The 26,041-nt window shown below is 32.6% G+C and overlaps 2 protein-coding genes across 2 annotated transcripts; one reads left to right on the plus strand and one right to left on the minus strand.

Annotated features, from left to right (window-relative positions):
• The first annotated feature begins 2,281 nt into the window (after positions 1–2,281).
• On the plus strand, positions 2,282–11,365 carry LOC126819061 (NBAS subunit of NRZ tethering complex). Its single transcript, XM_050546876.2, has 11 exons — positions 2,282–2,307; positions 2,578–2,660; positions 2,963–3,122; positions 3,681–3,823; positions 4,185–4,274; positions 4,659–4,767; positions 5,027–5,113; positions 5,314–5,450; positions 6,069–6,195; positions 6,776–6,904; positions 7,763–11,365. The coding sequence occupies exons 4-11, from the start codon at positions 3,702–3,704 to the stop codon at positions 8,045–8,047; spliced, it is 1,086 nt and encodes a 361-aa protein (XP_050402833.1). The 5' UTR covers positions 2,282–2,307; positions 2,578–2,660; positions 2,963–3,122; positions 3,681–3,701; the 3' UTR covers positions 8,048–11,365.
• Positions 11,366–12,044: 679 nt separating this feature from the next.
• Positions 12,045–26,039, minus strand: LOC126819059 (zinc finger protein 474). The gene is made up of 6 exons (XM_050546873.2): positions 25,709–26,039; positions 24,185–25,138; positions 23,479–23,686; positions 19,863–20,025; positions 19,279–19,477; positions 12,045–15,385 (listed from the first exon to the last, which is right to left on the minus strand). The coding sequence occupies exons 2-6, from the start codon at positions 25,113–25,115 to the stop codon at positions 15,228–15,230; spliced, it is 1,659 nt and encodes a 552-aa protein (XP_050402830.1). The 5' UTR covers positions 25,116–25,138; positions 25,709–26,039; the 3' UTR covers positions 12,045–15,227.
• Between the last annotated feature and the right edge of the window lie 2 nt (positions 26,040–26,041).

Consider the following 26,041-nt stretch of genomic DNA (forward strand, 5'->3'; position numbering starts at 1 on the left):
GAATTTCTCTTCACTGATAGTGGGTAAGTAACAACCTTTGTTGTCTAGCAATTTCCATTTGTGTTTCGTGTGCTATACTATATGATGTTGATAATATTAGACCTGGTATTCTAGTGTTGATAATATTAGACCTAGTGTGCTATACTATAGTGTTGATAATATTAGACCTGGTATTCTAGTGTTGATAATATTAGACCTAGTGTGCTATACTATAGTGTTGATAATATTAGACCTAGTGTGCTATACTATAGTGTTGATAATATTAGACCTAGTGTGCTATACTATAGTGTTGATAATATTAGACCTAGTGTGCTATACTATAGTGTTGATAATATTAGACCTAGTGTGCTATACTATAGTGTTGATAATATTAGACCTAGTGTGCTATACTATTTAGTGTTGATAATATTAGGCCTGGTATATTATACTATAGTGTTGATAATATTAGACCAGGTATGATGTACTATAATGTTGATGTTATTAGACCAGGTATGCTGTACTATAATGTTGAAGTTATTAGACCTGGTGTGCCATATACTATTTTTAACAAGCTCCAATCCACATCTGACAATATCATATTTTGGATTATAATATATATTTCAGACTGAAGACAGAAGAATTAAAACAACAAATACAGAAGAAAGACATATTAAAACCTCTAACTAGTCAACCTGTAGAGTTCTGTAACAGAATGTATAAATATGTTTATCCATGCATAGACGGTCACGATCATCAGCGGCTACAATATTTCTTCTTTCTACTAAATAATCATCCTTCTGGTTCACTTAGAGACATGTTACCAGAAGCTCACATGAAGTTACTTAATAAAATTAAAATGCCCAGTAAGTATATGTTTTTGAATTAAATTGATATTTAGTGAATATTAGTTTACTAATTTAAATGTATTCTGCAGAACTTAGATTTTATTTAGTGGATATTCGTTTACTAATTTAAATATATCCTGTTGAACTCAGTTCACCTGGAAGAGGGACAAAGAAAATTGTTAAACATCCACTCCTCATGACTAGGTTATTTAGCGACTAACAAGGAGATTCTTTTATTTGATATTTTTGATTGTGAGGTGATTGGAAAGAAACAATAGATCCTTACTCATCATTCACAAATACTAGTGGCAGATCAAGAATTTGTAATGCTGTCCTTACCTAGAATGGATAAAGAGAATAGGTTTGAATTTGACATGCTATTTGAGAAGCTGGTTTGTTAAGCATTTGTTTTTGACAAATAAGAAGCTGTTTTAATCCATTAACTCTGATACTGTACTGTGCTATTTATATTTCTTTATACCTGAAATGGCTTTAATGTAGAGATTATTTGTATTTCAGATTTAGATTATAAAGAACTAATGAATGATAATAATAAAGCTATAGATGTATTAAAACCAATATTGACAGCTGATAATATTAATACATTTGCTAGATATGCTTCTAGTATACCAATTGGGGTAAGCTTTCTCCTTTTGTATTATTTATTGATATCTAAGAATAATTAAATCTTTATCTATCCAGTATATATGATTATTCTGTAGTAGATTACTGGAACAAGTATTGTATGCCCATCATGAAAGCAATGTAATATTTTATTGCTGTAATATTCAGAATGGAGAGTTTCTAGATCCTAGTTCTGTGTACAGTATCTGGGCTGTTAAATTGTTTTGGGAAGGTGATGGAAAAACAACATCAGGAAAACAGGTAAAATATATTTTATTTCAATAAACAAATTAATTATATATCTTGGCTGATTTATTTTTATGATCATCCAACTTAATCTATACTGAATTTGGAGCCACTGACCATTTCCTTGGGATTTCCCAACATGGTTACCCTTTTGTCATTGGTGCAAGATGGAGGGCCTGACAAGAAAAAAAATCTATTTGTTTGAATGGCACAAAAACTCATGGTCCTATGTACACAACGGACATGTTAAATATTACGCAACATTTCTGTTCTGTCCGGTATTAAAGGCATAGATAAAACAAGTACATGTATACTACTGCGGTTTTTCAGTGTTATGTCTTTTGGTAAATGTTTTATATGTATAAAAGATGCAATTGTAATTAAAGTCAGTAAAATGTTATAATTTTGTTAACAGATAGATTGGTTAAAGAGATTTGATGCTTGTAAACAAAGTGTACAAGGAATGTTGTCATCAGATTATTTACATTTTATAGATGAAATTACATTTACTAAACAAGCTAAGACTACAGTAAGTTAATAAATTACATTTACTAAACAAGCTAAGATTACAATAAGTTAATAAATTACATTTACTAAACAAGCTAAGACTACAGTAAGTTCAATTTGATAAAATACATGTTTATGGTAAAAGCACAATATGTGCTGAAAAGCATGAAAACATTGTTTGAGTTATCCTCAGGATTAGGACTAATATGGAGTCTGTTTCCTTTTTATGTTCATGGATATTTTGAACTCATTGATTAATAAAATAGATATATTAGATTTTACTGATATTTTGTTTATATTTTATTTCAAAAATGTCTTGCTAATCCCAAGTAACTCCAAAATTGACAACATTGTTCTCCGATTATTTTTTTCTCAGTTACTGTTGGATCATCGTAAAGAAATTATTGATAGAGCTATTAAGTTTTGTAAACAGCCATCTAAACTAAAAGATAAATCATGGTAAATATAATTATATATTTTACACATTGATATCTATGTATGTAAAACCAGCATCCTAAAACTGAAAGTATACAGTTTGATTGAAATTGACACCTTATATAGAATTCCCAACCTGGTTTCCTCTCACTGCTAATGACCCCTACACACAAATGAATTATTGAAATAAAATCTGTACTATATGTTAGTCCGAAAAAGATGTAGTTTGTGTCAAGTGGATGTTAAACCCTATTTCTCTTCCTCTATAGTATTGTACTAATGAAATTGACTCTCAGAGTGAAATGACTTTGTTTTTTATCTTTTAGTACATTAACATGGGGAGATGTGGCATCTAGTCTACAATATAGATTATCACATTTAGATAATTTAAACAATGATACAATAAGGTCTTTTAGTCAAGTGGATGATCCAGTCTATAAAGAATATTCTGATCTTTATGATTTATCGGCTGGTAGACAAGATCAGGTAGGTCAGAAACATCCTCAAACATTCTTATAAACATATGTTATAAAAGACAAAAGCTTTGCAATAGAGAAACTCCACATATACACTATAAAACGAGAAAATGTTAAATTGATATTGATCATTGCATGTCATGGGTTTGATCTCTGTGTTGGTCAAGAAAGTTCCTGATTGGTTTTCCCTGACTGCTTTTACTTTATCATAGAGGGTCTGGCAAGGAAATAAGTGTCTAGTCGTTCATATTAGACATTAAATATACCATTATCAGAACATATGCCCTGATAGATGGAAGGAAATAAGACTAGTCTGTAGCTCTGCAGTCATAGCACACTGCATGTTTGTTTTCATTCAATTCATTCAATTCAACAGTAATTATGTCAACTTCAAGTTTGTGAATCTATACATACTTACTGACATTGTTGAGTGGTATCACACTATGTAGAGCCTGTCTGCAATATGACTATTGTGGATGCAGGCATTAAATTTCAACCAGCAAGCAAGTGATATTTCACCACATTTGACAGAAAATTTGATTGTGATGTTTCTATACATGTATTACAGTTAGAGAAGTTGTTTATTAAGATGATATTAGATGGTCAAACACCAGATCTAGTAGATGATGTTTTACAAGTATCACCATTACCAGAATTCACAGTTCAAACAGCTTTACAAGATTCAATTAAACTTATTGCTCTAAAACTTAGGTATAGTCTTCAACAACTTTATTGAAAAGAGACAGAGATAGTCTTAGGAGAAACAAACTAATAAATGAAAACTGTAGTTGAATTAGAATGAATCCTACATGAGAAATTCCCTAGCCCTTTTCAGTGGGGGCAGGACAACAGGACGCCTTGCAAGGATGGGACGAAAAACTGTGTACACGTTGGCGTGCTCATAAAAGATCCCTTGATAGTTGGAATTCGAAATAAGAGTAGGCTGTAGCACAGCTGTCCAGGCAAATTTCCCTCATAGAACAATCTTTCGTGTACACTCGTCTTCATTAAGACGTTAATCCCCATTCATTTCATTTTCATGTTGATTTATACAATCCTACTTTTATTACAGAGGTGAAGATTGTGATCAATTAGAAGGTTATGATTGTTTAAAGACATTAGAAGATATTGTTACTAATGTACAAGAACATGAAGAAACTAGGTAAGTTTGGTTTTTTTTAGTTAAAAGATCCAATAAAACAAAAACAATAGATTTATTAGTTATAGAAACAAACAAAAATGTTGCATGTATTAAAGAAAGTGATTGGAAACCAAATATTATAACTGTTCTTAAATTAATTGTCTGAAGATATAGTGTTTAATGGTGCGTTTCCTTTTTATACATGTATTTTGTGTCCTCTTTTATTCCAAAAGTTCTGATTTTGCTTCACACTAGCTAACTGTGTTACTTATAGTTAAATTAGAAATGACTGATTTTTGAGTCTTTCTATTTAAATTATATCCATATTGTGCAACAATCATCAGTTGAATGGAATTATTCTTATGTTTTTTTAGTAACACAAATATGTAATCTATTTTATTTCAGCGGTGATTTAGTCAAATCTGAAGATGTAATGGTTTTATTAAGACCATTTTGTTCAGATTCAAATATAGCTGTTAAACCTAGATTAGATGTCTTACATATATTAGGAAAGGTATGTATATTAATGATATGATGTTCTAGATTTATTTTTAAGTTGGTGATAATTTGATGCTTATTATGGGAAAGTAGCCAACTTAAGTGTTCATGTAGAAAGAAATATGATTGAGATTGTTATCCAGATTAGGTTTGATGTCTCTATATACATCATTGTTTTACTCCCCTATCATAATCTCAAAAAAAGGTTGTCCTGCTTCCATTACAATATAAATTAATACTGAAATGAAAACAATATTGTTCTTTTATGTTTTCAGAGCTTCCATTTATCTGATGAAGATAGTGTTTTATTAAATTTATATAGAACAAAGGCTGTGATATCCGAAGCTTGGAGTCATATTCAGGTGATCTATTATTACCTTTATTATTTATTTGATTAATAGAATACATATAAATATTAATAAATGACTGTCCAAGAAATCATCAGACAATCAAAATCATATGAAAATTTAATTATAATTATAGTTTGTGAAATAGAATTATCGAAATGGTCATACAGTGAAATTACCAGATAATGATAAATAAAAGATGTGTATTTTTACAGGTAACTGAAGATGATATTAAAACAGAAGAAAATCGTTTATTACTATTTAACAAGCTTTTACCTGATAGTAAAACAGCCAATCAATATCTAGCATTGTGTCGTCTGCTCAAACTATGGCCAACACAAACAAAATATGAGTAAGTTGTTTATTGTTCCACTGTTTTCTGTCTTAATTACATTGAAATAGGTATTTATATTATAACCTATACAGCCTATAAATAGACCAAGAGTTTAAAACCAAGACGTTTATTTAAAGGGGGTATGGCTATATTCTTTGGAACCTTTAGATAAACGAAAACGGTTTTATAAGCAGGTAAAAGTATTAATGTAATTTGAATGTATATAAATTGTTGTAATATCTAATCAATTATGTTCGATGAAATATGTGAACAGTCGAAATTGACTGGGTTTTTTTTGTTATTTTGTGAATCGGCCATTACTAATTACTTCCACATTGTCTTGTAGGATATTTTTTTTTTTCTCCAAACGGCACCCGAAACCATAGAACATATTTTCCTGGCAAGACATCAACATCAATATTGATTGAAATGCTGCAACATTGAATTCTAATTTATGTTTTTAATTTCGAATATTAGGAAAAACTATTGAGTTAGAGGTTGAGCTCTTTTAAATAACCACACTTTTAACCCTATAATTTTGGTTATACATTAATGTACTAGTGTTCATGAATATCAGGCATTTTGTGCTGGATAAATAAGTTATATAACTAGAATGTAATAATTTTTTATTTCCAGAAATCAAGGTCCTGAAATAAACCTGTGGGTAAAAGTGTTTGATGTGATATGTAAAGATAAAAATGTAGATAATTTAACAACTACTATACTACAAACTATATGTGATGTAATACCAATAAATATACAGGTAGGTTTCTTAATCCAACAACTTTGATATTACTCTTTCATATTCTGAAGCCGTACAGGTAGATATTTTCCCAACTTGGTTACAGTCTGATTAAAAAGAGGCCCATCAAGATATGGTACTGACTTGTTTATATCTTCAGCTGAGGATGTTGAATATTGCAAAATTTTCAGTTTATCATAACTTTGTAAACAGAATCGATCTGTTTTTTTTAATTATATTCCTTTCAAAGATTTAACGTTCACAAGATATAGTTTACAAGGGATGCGAAATTCCTCAAATGACATCAGCAGATTTCATAATGAATATTTTTATTGTGATATTTTGAAATAGAGATTGGAGATAATAACATGTAAACCCCTCTCCAGTATTTTCAATACAACATTTTTCAGACAAAAATGCAGTTAACCTCCATGCTGTGATGAGTTATCAAGTCAATTAAATAGATCAATTGATAGATAACCAACAAAATTTCATCATTTTTAAATAAATTCCTCTATTGACATGGTTTATTCTGACACATTATAGATTATTGTTTATTGTACTTCCAACTGTCTTTAATTAATGTTGTATTATTTTCCAGTGTACAAAGCATGTGTTTGATAATTTGGTAGAGAATAATAAAGATATAGAAGGTGTTAAATTAGTTTTATTATGTCAACATAAACAACTTTATACAGATGCTGTTAATATTCTTACTAATCATAAACAGGTTAGTTATAATATCTTGTAAATTGTCAGGGGTCACAGTTGCTAAGTGGGTAAGACGCTAGTCTGGAGGTCGGGTGTTCAATCCCTGTATTGGCCGAGAAAGTTCGAGATTTTCCGGTGTGGTTCCCCCTTGTCAGTTATGCAGGACGGAGGGCCTGACAAGGACAGCTGTCTAGTCATTTGAATGGGACGGAAGACCGAGGTCTCATGTACACATTGGCGTGCACGTAAAAGATCCCTTGACTGTTGGAATTCGATATAAGAGTAGGTTGTTGTGCCAAATTTCCCTGATAGCACACTGTATGGCGTATGCCCGTCTTTATTAGCCCATAGCCCAGTTTGGAGCAGAATAGTTAAACCCCATTTTATTTCATTTCATTTTAAATTGTCTTGTTATAGAAATGAAAAAAATAGAAATACCAGTAAGTAAATGTTGGACTATAATCTTGATATAAATTTTGATTCTTTGTCCGACTAGATACAGTTAGACATTGGCAGCATAGATCACTAAACTTGTGTCATATTGAAGATAAATTCTTCATTGTGGTTTTGACAATTAACCTCGAGATTAAACTTGAGACAAATATTAAACATATTAAGCACACAGAACTACTAAAGAATATCTAGCCACAACTATTATAAATAAAGCCCTGAATTAGTAACATGGGTTTAAGATAACTGTCAACATGTCTTTCATTATTGTTCCACTGTGACCAAATATCTATTTGAATTAGATGTTTTAGTAGTTTATACAGATGAGGAAAATAAAACTGTTTAATCTGATTTGTTTACTTGGATTCTAATGAGTTGCGATTTGTATTAAAGGTTTTAAATTGTTGTTTTTTTATATTTCTTTCAGCCAATTAGTGATAAAGATTTGCTCAACTTGCTACTCAAAAATCACCTCATGTCCTTCATAGTACCAACATTATACTACCCATTAGCACTGGATATTCTTTTAGATGCTCAAGGTAGTTCAGATCTACCAGACCATTTATCAGCTGATATCGTTGCCAGAGAATTGAAAGCGGCTGGATATGATGCAGAAGCTGGAACTCTGTTATTACGAGCACGATCTAGTCACCCATTATTACAGACATTTGGTTCAGCTTTAGGAGTTGTTGGGAAATGGTTAAAGTCTTGATGATTATTATTATTATTATATTGTTTTGTTATATATATGTAGATCTAGAATGGTGATTGTTATATTTATTATTATTATCATGCAATATGTAAAGCAGTTTAATGAAGCAACTAGTCCCAAATCACTAGATGATCAGCTAGGCTTATCTGATGTCATGTGGTAACCAGCTCAAATATGAAGTGACCAACTTGCTATAAGACAATTCCATATACAAGTATATCTCAGTACATATTATTTAAATACTAGAAAGTGAAAACCATTGTGGCATAAAAAGTTTATTTTGATTGGTCAATAATAAAGCAACACTTTTTAAATCACTCAGTGACAGCCAGGCTTGTTTTAAATCATATTTATTTTGATTGGTCAAAAATAAATATTGTGAAGTAGTTTATTCTGTAAATAAATCAGTAAAACTATTACAATAAGCCTCCCACTGTTCATCGCTGTGGTGTTGCTCAATGTACATGGTTCAGAATTGGTGTGGTTTAGGATCATTAAGCAGTTACAATTTTTTTAAAAATAGTTCTATTAAATATCTGCTGTGTTATTCTAAATTTTATTGCCTTGAAACTAAATCGTATGTTCATGGTAGATAACCAGTTTATATTATGCTGTTTTTGTATTATGACCTAATTACGAGTGTCTGCTGTTGAAAATAGAGCTAGACTTGTTTCCAAATTACAGTTAGTACGAGTGTCTGGCTTGAAAATAGAGCTAGAGTTATGTCCAAATTACAGTTATTATGAGTGTCTGTGTTGAATATAGAGCTAGAATCACGTCCAAATTACAGTTATTATGAGTATCTGTCTTGAAATAAGTGCTAGAATCACGTCCTAATTACAGTTATTACTAGTGTCTGACTTGAAAACAGCGCTAGAATCATATCACATTTCTAAAACAATGTAAAATTTCGAAAAGAAAATTTTTTTTTTAAAATTGAAACTCTAAATTGATGTAAATCAAACGTTGATCTAAGGGAATTCTGTCCACTGAGATTCACTACCAGATTGACTTGATTTGATATTAATTGTTGTTTGCTTCTTGCAATGTCTTGCTTGTAGTGCTGTCCTCCTGTTCTTACTATACTATTCAAAAAAAGTAGGGGATATTTGATTTTTAAGTGTTATTAAAGTCACCTAATGAAACTGACGAAGAAACAAATGACAAAATGAAATGAAGTTCACATTCATCGATTTATTCCAAATGATCGTTAGACTAAGTAAGGCACAGACTGACCATTATAAGGGTAAAATGATACCCGGGTCAAACAGCAAAGTTACCACAGCATCACAACCAAGTCAGTAACGGGTAAATCCTCCTCTGTTTGCCAAACAAGCATTGATCCGACGTGGCATACTCCTAATGAGACGTCTAAGGTCATTTTGGTCCAGATTGTCCCATTCCTGTTGCAACGCAGCAGCAAGTTCTTGGACATTGGCAGGACGTTGTTGACGTTGACGTAACCTCTGTCCAAGCATGTCCCAGACATGCTCGATGGGGGAGAGGTCGGGACTCAGTGCTGGCCAAGGTAATGTGGTGATGTTCTGTTGTTGGAGGTAACCTGTAACGATCCTGGCCCTGTGACATCTTGCGTTGTCATCCTGGAAGATGAAACGGCGGCCATGACGTCGTGCGAACGGCACAACATGGACTGCCAAGATGTTGTCCCGGTAGTACTGGCCTGTAACACGCCCTGCAACAACATGTAAAGCCGTTCTTCCAGCAACAGTGATGCCTCCCCACACCATAACAGAACCACCCCCAAATCGATCATGTCTGATGACGTTAACGTCTTGGAAGCGCTCGTTTCGACGACGCCACACCCTCCTACGTCTGTCCAAAAAATCAACAGTGAACCTTGACTCATCTGAAAACATCACATTGCTCCAGCGTCGATTATCCCAGTGTTGACGATCCCTACACCAACGACGTCTTGCCTGAATGTGATGATCTCTCAAACAAGGGATCACGCGAGGACGTCGGGCGCGAAGGTGACCCCTATGCAGTCGATTCCGAATCGTCTGGCCACTCACTCTCACACCAGTGTCTGTTTGAAGACGAGCGCTGATCTGATTTGCTGTGATGACACGATTTCTCAAGGCCAAGGTACGGATAAATCGATCCTGGGCTTGAGTTGTCGCCCTTGGTCGACCTGAGCGTGGTCTGTCCTGTACAGATTGTGTATCACGGTATCTGGACCATAGCCTGCTTATGACAGACTGAGAAACATTCATCGTCCGCGCCACAACCGCCTGTGTTGTGCCGATCTGTAGCATGCCAAGGGCACGTAACCTTTCATTTTGGGTAAGCCGACGCATATCAAAATTTGTTTTCTGGTCACTAAAACAATTAAACTGATGTTTCCACCCTGGAATTCAATGCCACAATGACTGTAACATTCAAAGTCAGAGTCGTGCAAATCTTGGGTTGGACCCCCATGATGATCCCAAGCATCACCTGCATTCCATGCGGTAGCTATTGGTGCGTTTGGGCGTCACATGTAACTGGAAATGTTTCTTCTGTTAGGTTCCATAGTGACTTTTTTCGTAGTCATTTGCATATTTTAGTATTATGCCCCCAAAATCAAATATCCCCTACTTTTTTTGAATAGTATATTACAGTAGAATTTTAGCCCTTCATACTTCAGAATATTCTCGTGGTTGGGCTTTGCTCCTGTTTGCTCACTTTATTATTTATACTTTTAGCGTTTTGAAAGATTCTATCTGGATTATGGCCCCTATTATAGCCATTCAAGAGACGATCATTGTCAAGATCGGTCTTTCTTGTAAATATTTTTTTTTTCATTTTGAGTTAAGCCTGCATCATTACAGGCCCGGGACTGTATATCACAGTGGACGCTTAGGACTGGCCCCCGGATATTTGTTGTGTATTTCTCGCCATGTCTTTGTAGTTTATGTTGTCTGTAGGTCCTGCACTTACTATTAAAAATCAGAAGTGATTATTCTGATAAAAGAAATACCAGGAAGTTAATAATCGACACTTAACCACAGTCAACATTTCTCCATCTGATAAAAGAGGCTTTAACTTCAATCAACTAAAATTGATCACAATGAAGTGTGTTATGTGTGAATTATTACATTTTCATTTGTGTTACATTGCTATATTTTGGAGTGCTACCACATTTGAAATATCCCTTTCTTAAATGAAATTATACTTTTTATTGTCATTATGTGAAAATAAAAATTTACTGTTGATTAAATTAAGATAATTTTAATGAAAGTTGTTAAATATATATACTAACTATAAATTAAATGGATTTTTATGGACTTGTTTAGCTTCAATAAAACGTAAAATATATCAAGTTATTGTCAATATACTGTTTATTACTGTTTATATCATTCTGGTCATCGAAAATTTCTTTGCTTCATATAAACTATGATCAAGTCAACAATAAATGTGATGGTAACATGGGACATAACTCTTTTAGTGCTAAACTGATCCTAACCTTGAAACTTCTCTTGTTGTTAGTGTTTAACTTCAACCGAGGGTGTTATTTTGTTATATTTAGCACAGGGATCTTGAATGTGGTGGATCAGTGAAAAGACGTTGGCTCGCTAACAAGGAGGTGTTGGCCTAGAAGGTTCATCCAGATTTTCCGCCGTGGTTCCACCTTGTCAGTGGTGTATGATGGAGGGCCTGACAAGGGACAATGTATAGTCAGCCCAATATGATGGGAAACTGAGGTCCTGTATTCATATTGGCATAGACATTAAAGAACCCTTGGCAGTTGGAATTCGATATAAGAGTAGGCAATAAGGCCGCTGCTCGGGGAAAATTTCCCACATAGCACACTGTACGGCGTATGAGCGTCTTCATTAGCCCAGTCGGAGTATAACAGTAGGAGGTTATTAAGTTAAACCTATATCATTTTCTGGGGGAAAAATGTCTTTTTTAAAACATGAAATTTGGGTGTCATACAGCAAAATTCCCCATGTTGTTTCAGACTTTCACTGCATGGTAGGTTTTGATTTTGTGTCACACTTTTGAATGTTGAAATTGTTTATATGGATAACAGTAGGAAACTAATCATTACATTTCTAAATTTAACAAATATTTAAGAAGTACAATAATATTTTCATAAATATTTTTTAATCCAAACTTCATTTGACAAACTGTCTTGTGTTTATGTGAATGTAAATAATAATTAAATCATAAATATTTAATATAAAAACATAACAGACCTCTAAATATAATCAAATTAGTATACATTACAAACAATTAAGATATAATAATCATACAACAAAATGTGATCAGTTCTGGATAACTGAGAAGTAAGTCATTGGTCCATTACTTTATATACAAATGGCATTTACTGATTTTGAGTTGATGAGGCAAGTCTTTTATGATTAAATTTTAGTTTGAAAGTTTAAGCAGAAATCAGATTATTTACTAATATTAGTTGGAAAGTTTAAGCAGAAGTCTGCTTATTTAATAATTTTAGTTTCATTTTGGCTTATTGTAGAACACACTGGGTTTACCTAGAGGCATAAAATTTCAATGAAGACATGTCATACCACAAAACAAATTAACCTAAAGAAATCCAGTAAATTCATTCACTTTTAGCCAGAACTGGTCACAAATAATCAACAAAAATTGACAAATACAGTTGCATATATAGTACACTGGTGTATATAAAGGCTGTGTAAATACTGTATTTAATATCACATTTTAAGAAATCCTAAAGTTGTTGTTTTTCTTTTTAAATTTAAAATATTAGAATGTGGTAGAAATAATTCCATAGATCAGAAAGTTAAAGTTGCCCAGAAAAAAGTAATTTGAAAGAAATTTTCAATATATTCATTTCTCATTACCTATTTTTGAACTAACTATAGCAAGAATGGTCAGCTGACCCATCTCTTTATCTAAATCTTACATAATGCATCTTTAAGTCTTGCGCAAACGCACCTGAACTATAATAGTTCCAGATATTAATTAGGAGTGCTGTAGATATTCAAATACATGAAGATGATAAATCTGTCAGATTTTTAAAAAAAACTGTTTTATTGTGAACTTCTTATTTTGTTAATAATGGATGGGCTTTAATTTGAGAATGGCATAAGGAGTGAATATATTTCCTAATACAAATAATACTATTATAGCACTTGATCAATAAAACAAAAACTAATAACTGATATTAATACATCCATGAAATTATATTTAATCATAAACTTTTACTTTATCTTATTAGAACTTATTGTTAATACTTTAATACAAATTTTCAATACAACAATATTGTAGATACATTTATATAAATAATTGTTATCACATATAAATTAATATTTAATTATAACCTTTTCCGCTATCTTGAACATGTAGTTAATACGTTTATACAAAATTTTTAATATAATAATATTTTATACATATAATATAAATAACTGGTATCCGTATAAATTTATATTTTATAACAAGTATTCATTTCTCTTATTTGAACTTATGGTAATATGTCACTACCTGTACATGATTTTAATACAACAATATTATAACATAAATAATTATTATCACATAAATTGATACAGCAGATTAGATTTGGACAGATTTAATACAAATGACAAAATAATAATTGTCACTTAGGACGGTTTTATATATATGGTTGGACGCAATATTTTGGAAAACTAAAAAGAAAATACAAATATAAAACAAATACTCATATTCAAAACATCAAATGTGACCATGTCCACTTTTATGCACACACCTGCACTAGGACCTGTATAAATGAACTAATATATCTGTATATCACAGATTATAGTGAAGTGAGGGGGCTCTATTCAGGAAAATTAAAACTAAAATATTTTAAAAATACTGATTGTTCATTGGCTGAGCACTAAAATCATAGAACAAATTTTAAAATATTCTCACTTAAGTTTTCTTTAATAAAGCCCCTATGTGTAAAGGACCATGTTTTTTTTAATTTGTCTTTTCAATACAGCAGTGAAATGCATCAATGACACAGGTTACAATTTCCTTTACATATATTCTATGTGGTATTAAACTTGAGGAACATCAAAATATCAGTTATTTTATGGTAATAAATCAATTTATGACGTTAATATGCATTTACAAGGTGACTCAATGAATAAAAATATAACATGATTTGGCATGTAATTTTGAATAAAACTTTTTCCATAATAAATTGTAATTTTAAAGCCCTCAAACCATAAATATATACTTTAGCTTATATATATATCTTTGTACAGAGTATATATATTTACAGTTTGTTCTAATTAGAAGTAGTTTTATCACAGAAAATTGAAATATATAATCATTGGAATTATGGCACAAATTATACACTCATTAAATATACATCAAAGTAAATTAAGATCAGAGTTTGTTGTGGTTTTGTAAAAACAAATGATCCCTTCATATACTAAACCCCCAAAATACTTTCTTTCAATTAACACTCGCTTCCACCAAAGTGATATCGCAGACAAGTTATCGGATACAATGTATATTGTTTTGGGGTGTTATATACTATCATGATATGTGACATATATGACTAATTTCTATGTGTTGTCGGCAGGCATCAAGGAAATTAAAAAGTCCGACAATGGAGAAATCATGGCTCAATCATGTAATTAAGTAAATAATCACTCTTATTGGATTGATCCATAGTCCAACAAAGGAGAAGCAATTGGATTGATGAATCGTCCGATAAAGGATTAAGTCAGCCAATCAAGGCAGATTAACTAGTTAATCAAGGTAGGTGTATAGGCGGTATGACACGATAAGTACGTTGATCAATTAATTACCTAATCAATCCATCCTATTATCAACGATAATCAAGTTGAGTGGTAGATATACACTCAGTACACTATATTAATTTTGGAATTTTGAATATTATTCACCATACCTTGATGTCCGATTGGGCATATTCCTGATCAGACAATTTAAGATGTTTAGATAATCACGTCGGAAATGTCTGGAATATGCGGGCGAAATCCCATCACTGCTCTTTACCTATGTGTTGGTAATTGCGACACTTTTATTTTCAATAAAAGTCGAGTTTCTTTTGGACCTCTGGTGTTAATGGTTCGAACAACGGTATGTCAATGGAAAGATAGTCTGTAGTTTATCTGTACTAAATATTAATATATGTATATATATCAAATGCATTAATTACATATTTACACATATATCTAAGCTCTAAGTGCAATAAGGTATCTTAATCGTCTTTTGGTGGTTTAGGTTTACAGCTTCGTTGATGAACAATTAGACGATCAGGATTAAATGTTCGACCACAGTTAGGACAAGGCACCAGATTAGCCTGAGATGCTTTCCATGCTGCCTCATTTACAGCTTCAATATCATACTTTCCTGAAGCTAAAATATAAAATAATAATGATTTAATTACATGTATTCCGAAGGCCACACACATTTAAGCTTTTGTTATTCATGAACAGCTATTAAACAGCTTCACATTTCTTTAAGAAGAAAAGAAATGTAAAACAAAATTTACCTATTAGATTTGCCAGGAATATGACAACTTTTATCATCATCTCAATTAATAAACCTATTGTTCAGCATTATACACAGAAAACTATACATCTAACTGTATTTAATGTAATTTTAATTACATTAATGATAGATTCGTAATCAATGCTTCAACAATCGGAAGTGACGAACGCAAAAGGAAAACATGAGTTATCCCTCTATATAATTGGCTGAAGTGACGGTTGACAACAGATACATGGCCGAATTTCTGCTCACTAATAATTCCTTCGAAGAACAAAAGTTGTTGTGTGAGACTGTGAAAGGATATCACTCGTCACTTCAGTCAGTTATATAGAGGGATAACTTGTGTTTTTCTTTTGCGTTCGTCACTTCCGATTGTTGAAGCATTGATTACGCATCTATTGTAGCAATGATCTCTGTGATAAAATAATATTTGGATGTGTTCACCAGTTCTATCACATATGTGATAATGACTGGCACCAATATTGTCCTTTAAATTCACAGCAAAGCTTGACTGACTATCTAATATGACCCATAGTCTTCTGACGTATATGTAATAACACTCGCAGATCTTGATTTAAAGATCTAAGAAATATGTCCAACATTGAAACTTCATCCTAAATAATGTGTATCATCAATACTTAAAGTGGTCCAATCTTATAATTACAATCAAAGACCACTTCCAGGGAGAATCAATCAATGATTTCAGACTTGAATAACTATTTAAGCATATTATTCTAGATGCTTGACCTCAATAAACAAACACAACATTTGTGTAACCATAGTGATATCCATTAAACACTCAGTTCTTCTCTTACAATCATCAATAAATTATTACTTTCAAAAACTGATTTGTTATTAAAACAAGTAAAAAGTTTATGACATTTCTAATAACACTGTAAAAAGAATTTGGGGGTGGGGGGGCATACCTGTACCATTACTTCCAAACTAAATGTACCGAGTACAAGAATTGTACCATTTCTTTCAAAATACATGTACAAGTATTGTATTAGTACAAACATTTCAATAAGCTTAGAATTTTATTTAGATCTTTGATATTATATTATTATTAATAGGGATTAAGTCTTTTAACGCATGACTGGTGATGATGTTTAAAGGTTATTTAGTACAAAAGTTCACAGTTTGGATACTCCTATTCAATCAGAACTCTGCCCTGTGTTATATTTCATTCAAAATATTTACATTATGACTGATCTTTCTTACATAAACTAAATGACATTGAGTTCACCTCAGTCCATAGAAACGAAAAGGGGTTAATGTCCTACTGTTCTGCTCTGACTGGGCTAATGAGGACAGGCATACTTCACACAGTGTGCTAGGAGGGAATTTTGCATAGACTGCAGCTGCACTACAGCCTACTCTTGTAATGAATTTCAACTGTCAAGGGTTCTTTTAAGTGGACGCAAATGTGAACAAGGGACCTCAATTTTTACTCCCATACAAAGAATCAAAGAACCAAAATCAAGAAAATATATGACATATATAAACACATTTAATGGAAATAAAATATTAAATCTATGATAATATAAAAAGATGAATGTTTCAATTTAGTTTACCCAATATATTGCGTCGTGTATATCAGTACCTCATGTGCCCAACATCACTTAATTTGTCTGTTACATTGATAAGGTACATGTAAATATGACCCAATATATTTTATGAATATAGAATTTGATATGGCTGTTAAAAATTGTCCACTATTTGATGTTTACACAAATAAACCATGCAGTGTAGGAACTCACCCAAGTTTCCTATTTTAATGTCTGAATGGGTCTGCTTAAAATTGCATTTATTTTTGGTGAAAATTTGCGTCAAGGATGTGAGCATAATTAAGTGTAAACCTGTGGCTGTCAGAACAGTTAAACTGGTTTTGAAATATGGCTGTCTGACCAAACAGGAAAACCAGCAGCTGCCAGGCAGGATACGCCCACATTTTCGAGAGTTGATAGAGAACAAGCTAAAAAGGAAGTGATTTTTCCTACAATCAAGGGCCATAATTCAGAAAATTACAATTCGATATGCGCAAATATCGAAAGGAACTGAGATCTTTGGGTTATAAACTTACATTTCAAGTTTCAACAAAATCGGATAAAAATTGTGACCTCTGTAGGGTCCACAAGCTTGATATACCATATTTTTGCGCTATTTGAGAACGAAGGGCGGCCATTTCGTCTGTCAGTTTTGGGTCGATTTTCATGAAATTCGAACTCAGCCGTCCTTAGGGTGTAATGGGGATATAATAAAACGTTTTTTTAAATCGGATAAAAATTATGACCTCTATAGGGTCCACAAGCTTAAAACGCGATTTTTCGTACAATCAGGGGCCATAATTCAGGAAGTTACGGTCCAATATGCGCGAATATCGAAAGGAACCAAGATCTTTGGGTTATAAACATACATTTCAAGTTTCAACAAAATCGGATAAAAATTATGACCTCTATAGGGTCCACAACCTTGATATACCATATTTTTACGCTATTTGAGAACGAAGGGCGGCCATTTTGTCTGTCAGTTTTGGGCCCATTTTCACAAAATTCGAACTCAGCCGTCCTTAAGGTGTAACGGTGATATAATAATATGATTTTTTAAATCGGATAAAAATTATGACCTCTATAGGGTCCACAAGCTAAAAACGCGATTTTTCGTACAATCAGGGGCCATAATTCAGGAAGTTACGGTCCGATATGCGCGAATATCAAAAGGAACTGAGATCTTTGGGTTATAAACTTACATTTCAAGTTTCAACAAAATTGGATAAAAATTGTGACCTCTATAGGTTCCACAACCTTGATATACAATATTTTTACGCTATCTGAGAACGAAGGGTGGCCATTTTGTCGAAATTTTCACGAAATTCGAACTCAACCATCCTTAGGGTGTAACGGTGATTTAATAATACATTTTTTAAATCGGATAAAAATTATGACCTCTATAGGGCCCACAAGCTAAAAACGCAATTTTTCATACAATCAGGGGCCATAATTCAGGAAGTTACGGTCCAATATACGTGAATATCGAAAGGAACTAAGATCTTTGGGTAATAAACTTACATTTCAAGTTTCAACAAAATCGGATAAAAATTGTGACCTCTATAGGGTCCACAACCTTGATATACCATATTTTTACGCGATTTGAGAACGAAGGGCGGCCATTTTGTCTGTCAGTTTTGGGTCGATTTTCACGAAATTTGAACTCAGTCGTCTTTAGGGTGAAACGGTGATATAATAAAACGGTTTTTTAAAAAGAATAAAAATTATGACCTCTATAGGGTCCACAAGCTAAAAATGCGATTTTTCGTACAATCAGGGGCCATAATTCAGGAAGTTACGTTCCGATATGCGCGAATATCGAAAGGAACGGAGATCTTTGGGTTATAAGCATACATTTCAAGTTTGAACCAAATCGGATAAAAATTGTGGCCTCTACAGTGTTCACAAGCTAAAAACGTGATTTTACGTACAATCAGGGGCCATAATCCATGAAATTACAGTACGATACATGCCAATATCGAAAGGAACCGAGGTCTTAGGGTGATAAACCTATATTTCAAGTTTCATTGAAATCGGATAAAAATTGTGACCTGTAGCCTGTTCACAAACAGGGGCGACGACAATATACGTCCACATGAAAATGTGGGCGTATAAAAACAGACTTACATGTGGAAAACATACACAGCTGGTCAAACAATATTTTGTCTATTCCTAAAACAATGCTTTAATAATGAACTGAAATTGTCTTACCTCCTATTGTCTGTACTTCTGGTTTAACAGGTTCTGGGCGCCGTAATTCCCTTGATAATTGATTATTTTCGTTATGCCATTTAATAAGACACTGTGGTTCATGGATTGATATAGATTTGGATCCAAATTCTCTTCCACAAATATAACAGACAACAGTTGGTCGTGGTTTGTAGGTTACAGTTTTAGGTGCTGGAGGTGGCTGTAAAAAGTACCGATATATATCGTGCCAATTAATATGTTATAATTTTACCACCTTTAACTACAAATTACTACTTAGACTAGTCTTTGTATGGAAGAAGATTATTTTCACTGTTAAAATACAGCACTATCATTTTCAAGTACATGTCCTGTTTTCAACATCTGATCACTGCCATAGAACCGAATAGAAAAGATGTATCATAAATATAAATATGTATATGTTTTCTGTTTTAAATTTTTAAACTCTTATCAATTTCAGCAATACAGAGCTTTAGTCATGATTGTGAACGCATGAAGAATGTGGTCGCATTGAATCTGCTATAAATACTACTTATTCCTCGTCTCATAAAGCTAGAGTTTTTAAAAACCAAAAAAAATCTACCAACCTCCTTATCGACAGGTCCTCCACCTTTACGTATTGTACTTGTTTTAGGTCGACATGCACGTAAGTGAACAGGTAAACGATCAGGAGCAAATCTTCTTGCACAATTTGGACATGGAACCAGTTGTTCTTTCGATGCCTGCCACGCTGCTTCATTCATCTGATCCCTTTGATATAAACAATATTTATAATAGGTTTTTGGGGGACTGACCTGGGTTTATTACTAAATGCCAAACATGTAGGACTTTTGAACCCAACCACCATATATAGTGTAGTTAAAAAGGTGTAATGCAAGTTAAAAGTTGGAAATTAGTTTTATCCAAATCGTAGGATAGCCTACTTATAATATCAAGCCATTAACTTACATATAGCTTGAAATTAATGAAGAAAACAAGAGCCCAAATGGGTTTAATTGGGATATCAATAAATACATATCAATATGAGAAAATGTCTAATCTGACTGTTCTTGGAGTCTAGCAACCCTACTCTACAGGGCTGGGGCCATTACATTGCCAATGTAATTAATTACATTACGATTACCATTACTTTTTAAATGTAATCATTACAATTACTTTCTCATTTTTAGCAATGTAATTAATTACCATTATCCATTACATTGAAAGTAATTAATTACCATTACCCATTAGTTTATGACTATATAAATAAAAAAACATTTTCATAGAAATAAAAAAGACAACATTATTTTTCTGCCATGAAGTACCTACAAAATCAAACTCAAAATAATCCTTGATTCACTTAATAGATATTTGTTTATGAATTATTATTTCTAGCAATTATAACATCAAGGCAAATTTTATAGTGACGGGCAGTGGTGACAAAAACTGACATTTTCACTGTATGACTTGAAAAATGAATCAAAACTATAGTTAATTAACTGTATTTTCTTTTAAGTAATTTTTAAAAAATTTTAATCAGTCCAAATAGTTTTTCTATAATATATTGTATAATAAATGGTAAATTATTCAGCATGACTCTAAACAAAATATATATTAGTTTTAAGTAACCATAAAATGATGGTGTGTCCTCACTGTGCCCACTTTTGATTAATCCAATTAAGGTCTAATTAGGATTAGTGGATTAAGCGGATTAGGATTAGGTGTTATAGGTAATTAGATGGAAAAAAAACCCAAATATTTTATGTAATTTTTTTTTTATTTTTCGATGTTTTATATATATTTAATAAAAATATAACATACATGGATATATCATACATCACATTAGCACTTTATAATTTAATGAAAATATACGAATTTTCGATGTTGCTGGACAACCTTTTATACAACATCTCCAGTATACTCGTTCTGCCTTCCTATTCTTCACTCGGAATTTGTATTCTTCATGGACTAAGTTTTCTCCACCTTGAGCATTGGGGATGTACTGGATGTTTACTTGAACGTTTGCCATGTGTGTCCTTATAAAGACCGTGTAATGTGTAGGCTTACTGAACATAATTCATATTATATTCAAGTGTCATTTTTTAAATAAAATTCATCACTTTAACGATTACAGTGAGTTCATCTCACCAATTATAAGACTGAATATTTAGTCACTTTCAATATTTGTTTTTTTCCATCTAATTATCTATAACACCTATTCCTAATCCGCTTAATACACTAATCCTAATTAGACCTTAATTGGATTAATCAAAAGTGGGCACAGTGAGATGTAACCAAAATGATGAGATACTTGAAGGTCATTGTTTGGTTTGTCACTTGTTACCTTGAGATTAAGATTAAAGTGCAGTAAGACTATTTATTGTCTTTTAATCTAACTGACTGATTGATTGATTGATTGATTGACTGAGTGATTGGTTGCAAATTAGTACTAATCTTTGATTATAAGATACATCTTATCAGAAATCCACTTCTTAGGTTACATGTCTAAAAAAGGTTCCTACATAAAAAGTAATAAAGAAAATGTTTAATGCCTTCTTATTTTTCTTATAATTTTTTAAAACTGATTTAAATCTTTTTTTTTTTAGAATTATAATGAATTGGATTTGTGTCAGATACACTTAATTACTTCTTTGGTGCTATAAAATTTGAGGCTTGTCATATTGGAAATATTTATATATGTCATAAAATGTAATTGAAAAGTAATTGAAATGTAATTGACCATTACATGATTTTTGGAATGTAATTAATTACATTTCCATTACTCATTACTCATTACATGGCCATTACTTAAAAAATGTAATGATTACATTCCATTACCATTACCATTACCCCAGCCCTGCTACTCTATACTCATATATGCATAAGAGATGAAAAGCCAACACTCTGTAATAATGTGTGTGTGAAATAGCTTTTTTTAACGTCCGCTTCCACGATATCGCAGGCAAGAACTGTAATAATAACCATTCAAGCAACATATATCTACCAGGTAATATTCGGTTGGAATCAGTTAAGTGGTTTAGAAGAAAAGTTAACAGTGTCAAAATTTGCTTCTGTCCCATAACAGAAGTGCAAAGCAACATTTAAACAAATCTGTCAACACCATCCAACCAAAATACTCATCCATCACGTAGTTTAGGCGAATTAGTCTACAAAAATGTGAAAATGTGCCCAGTTACAGACCTCATCAATTTCATTTGAACAAATATGAATAATCACTCTGGATGGAATCCATTTCGTAATTTATGAAAAGAAGTTGAGGATTTATTTAATTTACTGATGTTTATTCAGTTACACTTACATATTTTCAGATCCTCAAAAATGATTTTAAATTAAAGAAAACAGATCTATGGATTTGTGAATATGAGTATAGATAGTCGGGTCGCTTAAGTAAAAAAAAATCATCACTTTTTGACAAAAGCATGAAAATTGGCATATAGTTTTTGACGTTCTCTTATGAATAAGAGCATTACACACATTTTCGGCCACCATTTTAGAATTAAATTGTCTGCTTCCAAAATATGAGATTTTGGCTTCACGATATGATAGAAACTTGATCTTAGTGTCGAAATCTATGTTTTAGCACCCACTGAATTCACCAGAAGTGCTATCATTGTCATATTTTCAAGTGTAGTTACTGAAAACACGCATATCCGACTTTCATTCTCCTAGCTTTCAAGAATTGCAGAGTTTCTCTAGAAAACGACTGAATTCGACATTCATGCGTTTTTCGGATTAAACTCACTAAAATATTAACAATAATAAATGATTTCTAGATTACTAGTTAACTTGATGAGCATGTAAAACTTGAATAAACGGAGGAAATAAAATTGAGGATCAACTAACTCAAACGTGACCAATAACAGAATGAACATGGTGGGTGAATTTTCAAGTTAGTTGATCCTCCTGTTCAATTTTATTGAATTCAAAATGGCGGCTGAAAATGAGGTCAGATCGTTGTTGTTGTTGTTTATTACAGATTTAACGTCCAATAGAGGTCAGATCACGTGTGTCATGCTTTTATTCGAAAGAGAACATCAAAAACTACCTATATGCCAATTTTCATGCTTTTGTCAAAAAGTGAATGATTCTATGAAAACATTGACCTTAGCGATTGGACTAAGATATATTTTCTAGTATCTCCTCATAAAATTTTGAATCATTTTGTGAATATGTGTAATAGATAATACCCTGTATTTAACCTACCTAGTTATTTCTCCATTTCCTCCCAAACCTTGAGGTCTCTTGGGTAATGGTCGTCTTTGTTCTTTAGGCAACTTTTTGTTCTGGACCTTCCATTTTTCTAGACATTGAGGCTCGTGAATGGGTAGAGATTTTGTTCCAAATTCTCGTCCACAAATATAACATACCAGTGTACGAGGTCCTTTCTCCGGAGATGCATCTCTTTGTTTTCCTGAAATAGAGAGAGAGAGAAATGAGGTTTAAGGTCCACTCGACACAAACTAGGTCATTTTGAGACTAACAATTGGTTCAATTTTATTTTAATAATTTGCTTGTGCGTAGGGGTCTTTAGCAGTGGGAAGAAACTGGAGGACCCAGAGAAAAACCAAGAGGCTGGACAGGCGACCCTATTTCTTTTCACGTACAAGCAAGATAATCGAAACCACGCCACTTGACTCAATGAAAGACCTTATGTTACAACGCACACATGTTAACCATTTGGCCACCCAACCCCCCATTTCCTGAAATAACATTTACAAATCTTGAAAAAGTCTCTTACAAATAATTCATATATCTCAGAAATAAACATATGAGGGTTCAAAAATTCTACATTATTCATTTGTTTCCCATTTGGGCCTTTTTTTGATGAAAGCATTTCATCTTTCAAGTGCATGTTACCCTCTATCAAATTTTAGAAATATCATTTTTGTATAAAAGGTCAATACGTCACCTCCAAAACTTGATCCAGTGACACTGCCAACATTACTAGAACCAGACGGTGTGGTTTGTACTGCTGGAGAGCTGCCATCTTTAGGTTTACAGGCCCGTAGATGAACTTGTAAACGATCAGGGTTGAAAGTTCTACCACAGTTGGGGCATGGCACCAAATTTGATTGTGCCGCCTGCCACGCAGCATCATTCATAGCATTATAATCAACGGTTCCATTTGATGATCCAATAACTTCTGGCTTTTTTGGTAGAGGTCTCCTCTGCTCTTTAGGTAATTGTTTATTTTCTGCTTTCCATTTTTCTAGACATTTAGGTTCGTGAATAGCTATAGATTGTGTACCAAATTGTCGTCCACAAATATAACACAATACAAATCTAGGTGCTTGTTGTTTTTTCGGTGGTTCTTTCTGATTCTTGGCAACAAATGTTTCTTGTCGACTGACCCTTTGAGAGGTGGACTGGCTATTTACACTTCTATTACTTGACTTATCGGAGGGTTGTCTTCCTGCTAGATCTTGGGTCGACTGTTTATCAATGACCTTTGGACCATCTAATGTAGCTGTTTTAGGGCGCAGAATTTCTCGTCCTCCGCTATCTTTTCCTTTTATTGGATTCATTGGTTTACCTGGTCGACAACTTCGCTGATGTACTGGAAGTCTGTCAGGGTTAAATGTTCTACCGCAATTTTCACAAGCTAATAAATTGGCCTGGGCACTCTGCCATGCCATTTCATTCAGACGCTGAGTGTCACTGCCGCTCCCTCCTATAGATGGCAGAATTTCTGGTTTTACAGGAGGCTTACGTCTCAAATGTTTTGGTAGATTGTCATTTTCCATTTGCCATTTCTTTATACATTGTGGTTCATGGATAGGTAATGATTTACTTCCAAATTCTCTACCACAAATATAGCAGACCACTGTTCTCGGTTTCATCTTGATTTTATTTACGCAACCATCTGAAAACGTAAAAAAAAATTATAAAATCATTAAATGTTTATTAAAAGTATCCAAATGGAACAGTAGATTGAAATCAAAATTAGTAAATCACATTATTTTCACAGGCAAACAATGTTTAAGTGTGATTATAATAAAGGTTATTTATCATACAGTATATTACTGTATAGGCTTGTATTATAATTACAGCTTGATACATCCTTGTCTAATAGTAATATAGTCCAATTTCAATCAATACAATAAGATTTAATATTTGTGTTAATGCCTTAATTTGCTTATAGCCAAAAAAAACACGAAAAAAAACCCCCCTCCACAACTTATGGCAGTGCATATAGGTCATAGCTATAATCAATTATTATTAAACTTAACACACCACTTACCAATAAAAAAGACATTTCAACTAGTGCAGTAGTGTTATTCTATGATTAAAAAATCATAAGGTGTCTTCATTCAGATATGTGCTAATCATTGATATCTGCAGTGATAATCTACTGAGTACTGTAGCCTACTGTTGTTTGAACTGAAACTCTGCACGCAATACATGTAAAATTAATGGTACCATTTATACTTACCTTAAAAGTTAATAAATCCTAAACTATTCTCTAGAGGAATATTATAATGGACTAATGAATGTAGATCTATTATTATAAATAGCAACTCCGTGTACATAGCCCATGTGTATTGAATAGACTATTTAATCATAATGCATTCGTCAGCAACGCCTTGGTTACGACCTTTCACTGTGGAAAAATAAATCTAAATATGTCATATTTACTCAAATAATCTGTTTCTGGCAAGGGAATAGGTTTTCTTTCTAAAAAGATGCATGTCTTGGATTTGTATCTATCTGCGTTTCATGTTAAAGGGCTTTGTTAAGAAACATAATCGTTAAAAGTTGTTGACAC

The sequence above is a fragment of the Patella vulgata genome, chromosome 4 (assembly GCF_932274485.2).
Source record: "Patella vulgata chromosome 4, xgPatVulg1.2, whole genome shotgun sequence".
Taxonomy (NCBI): Eukaryota; Metazoa; Mollusca; class Gastropoda; family Patellidae; genus Patella; species Patella vulgata.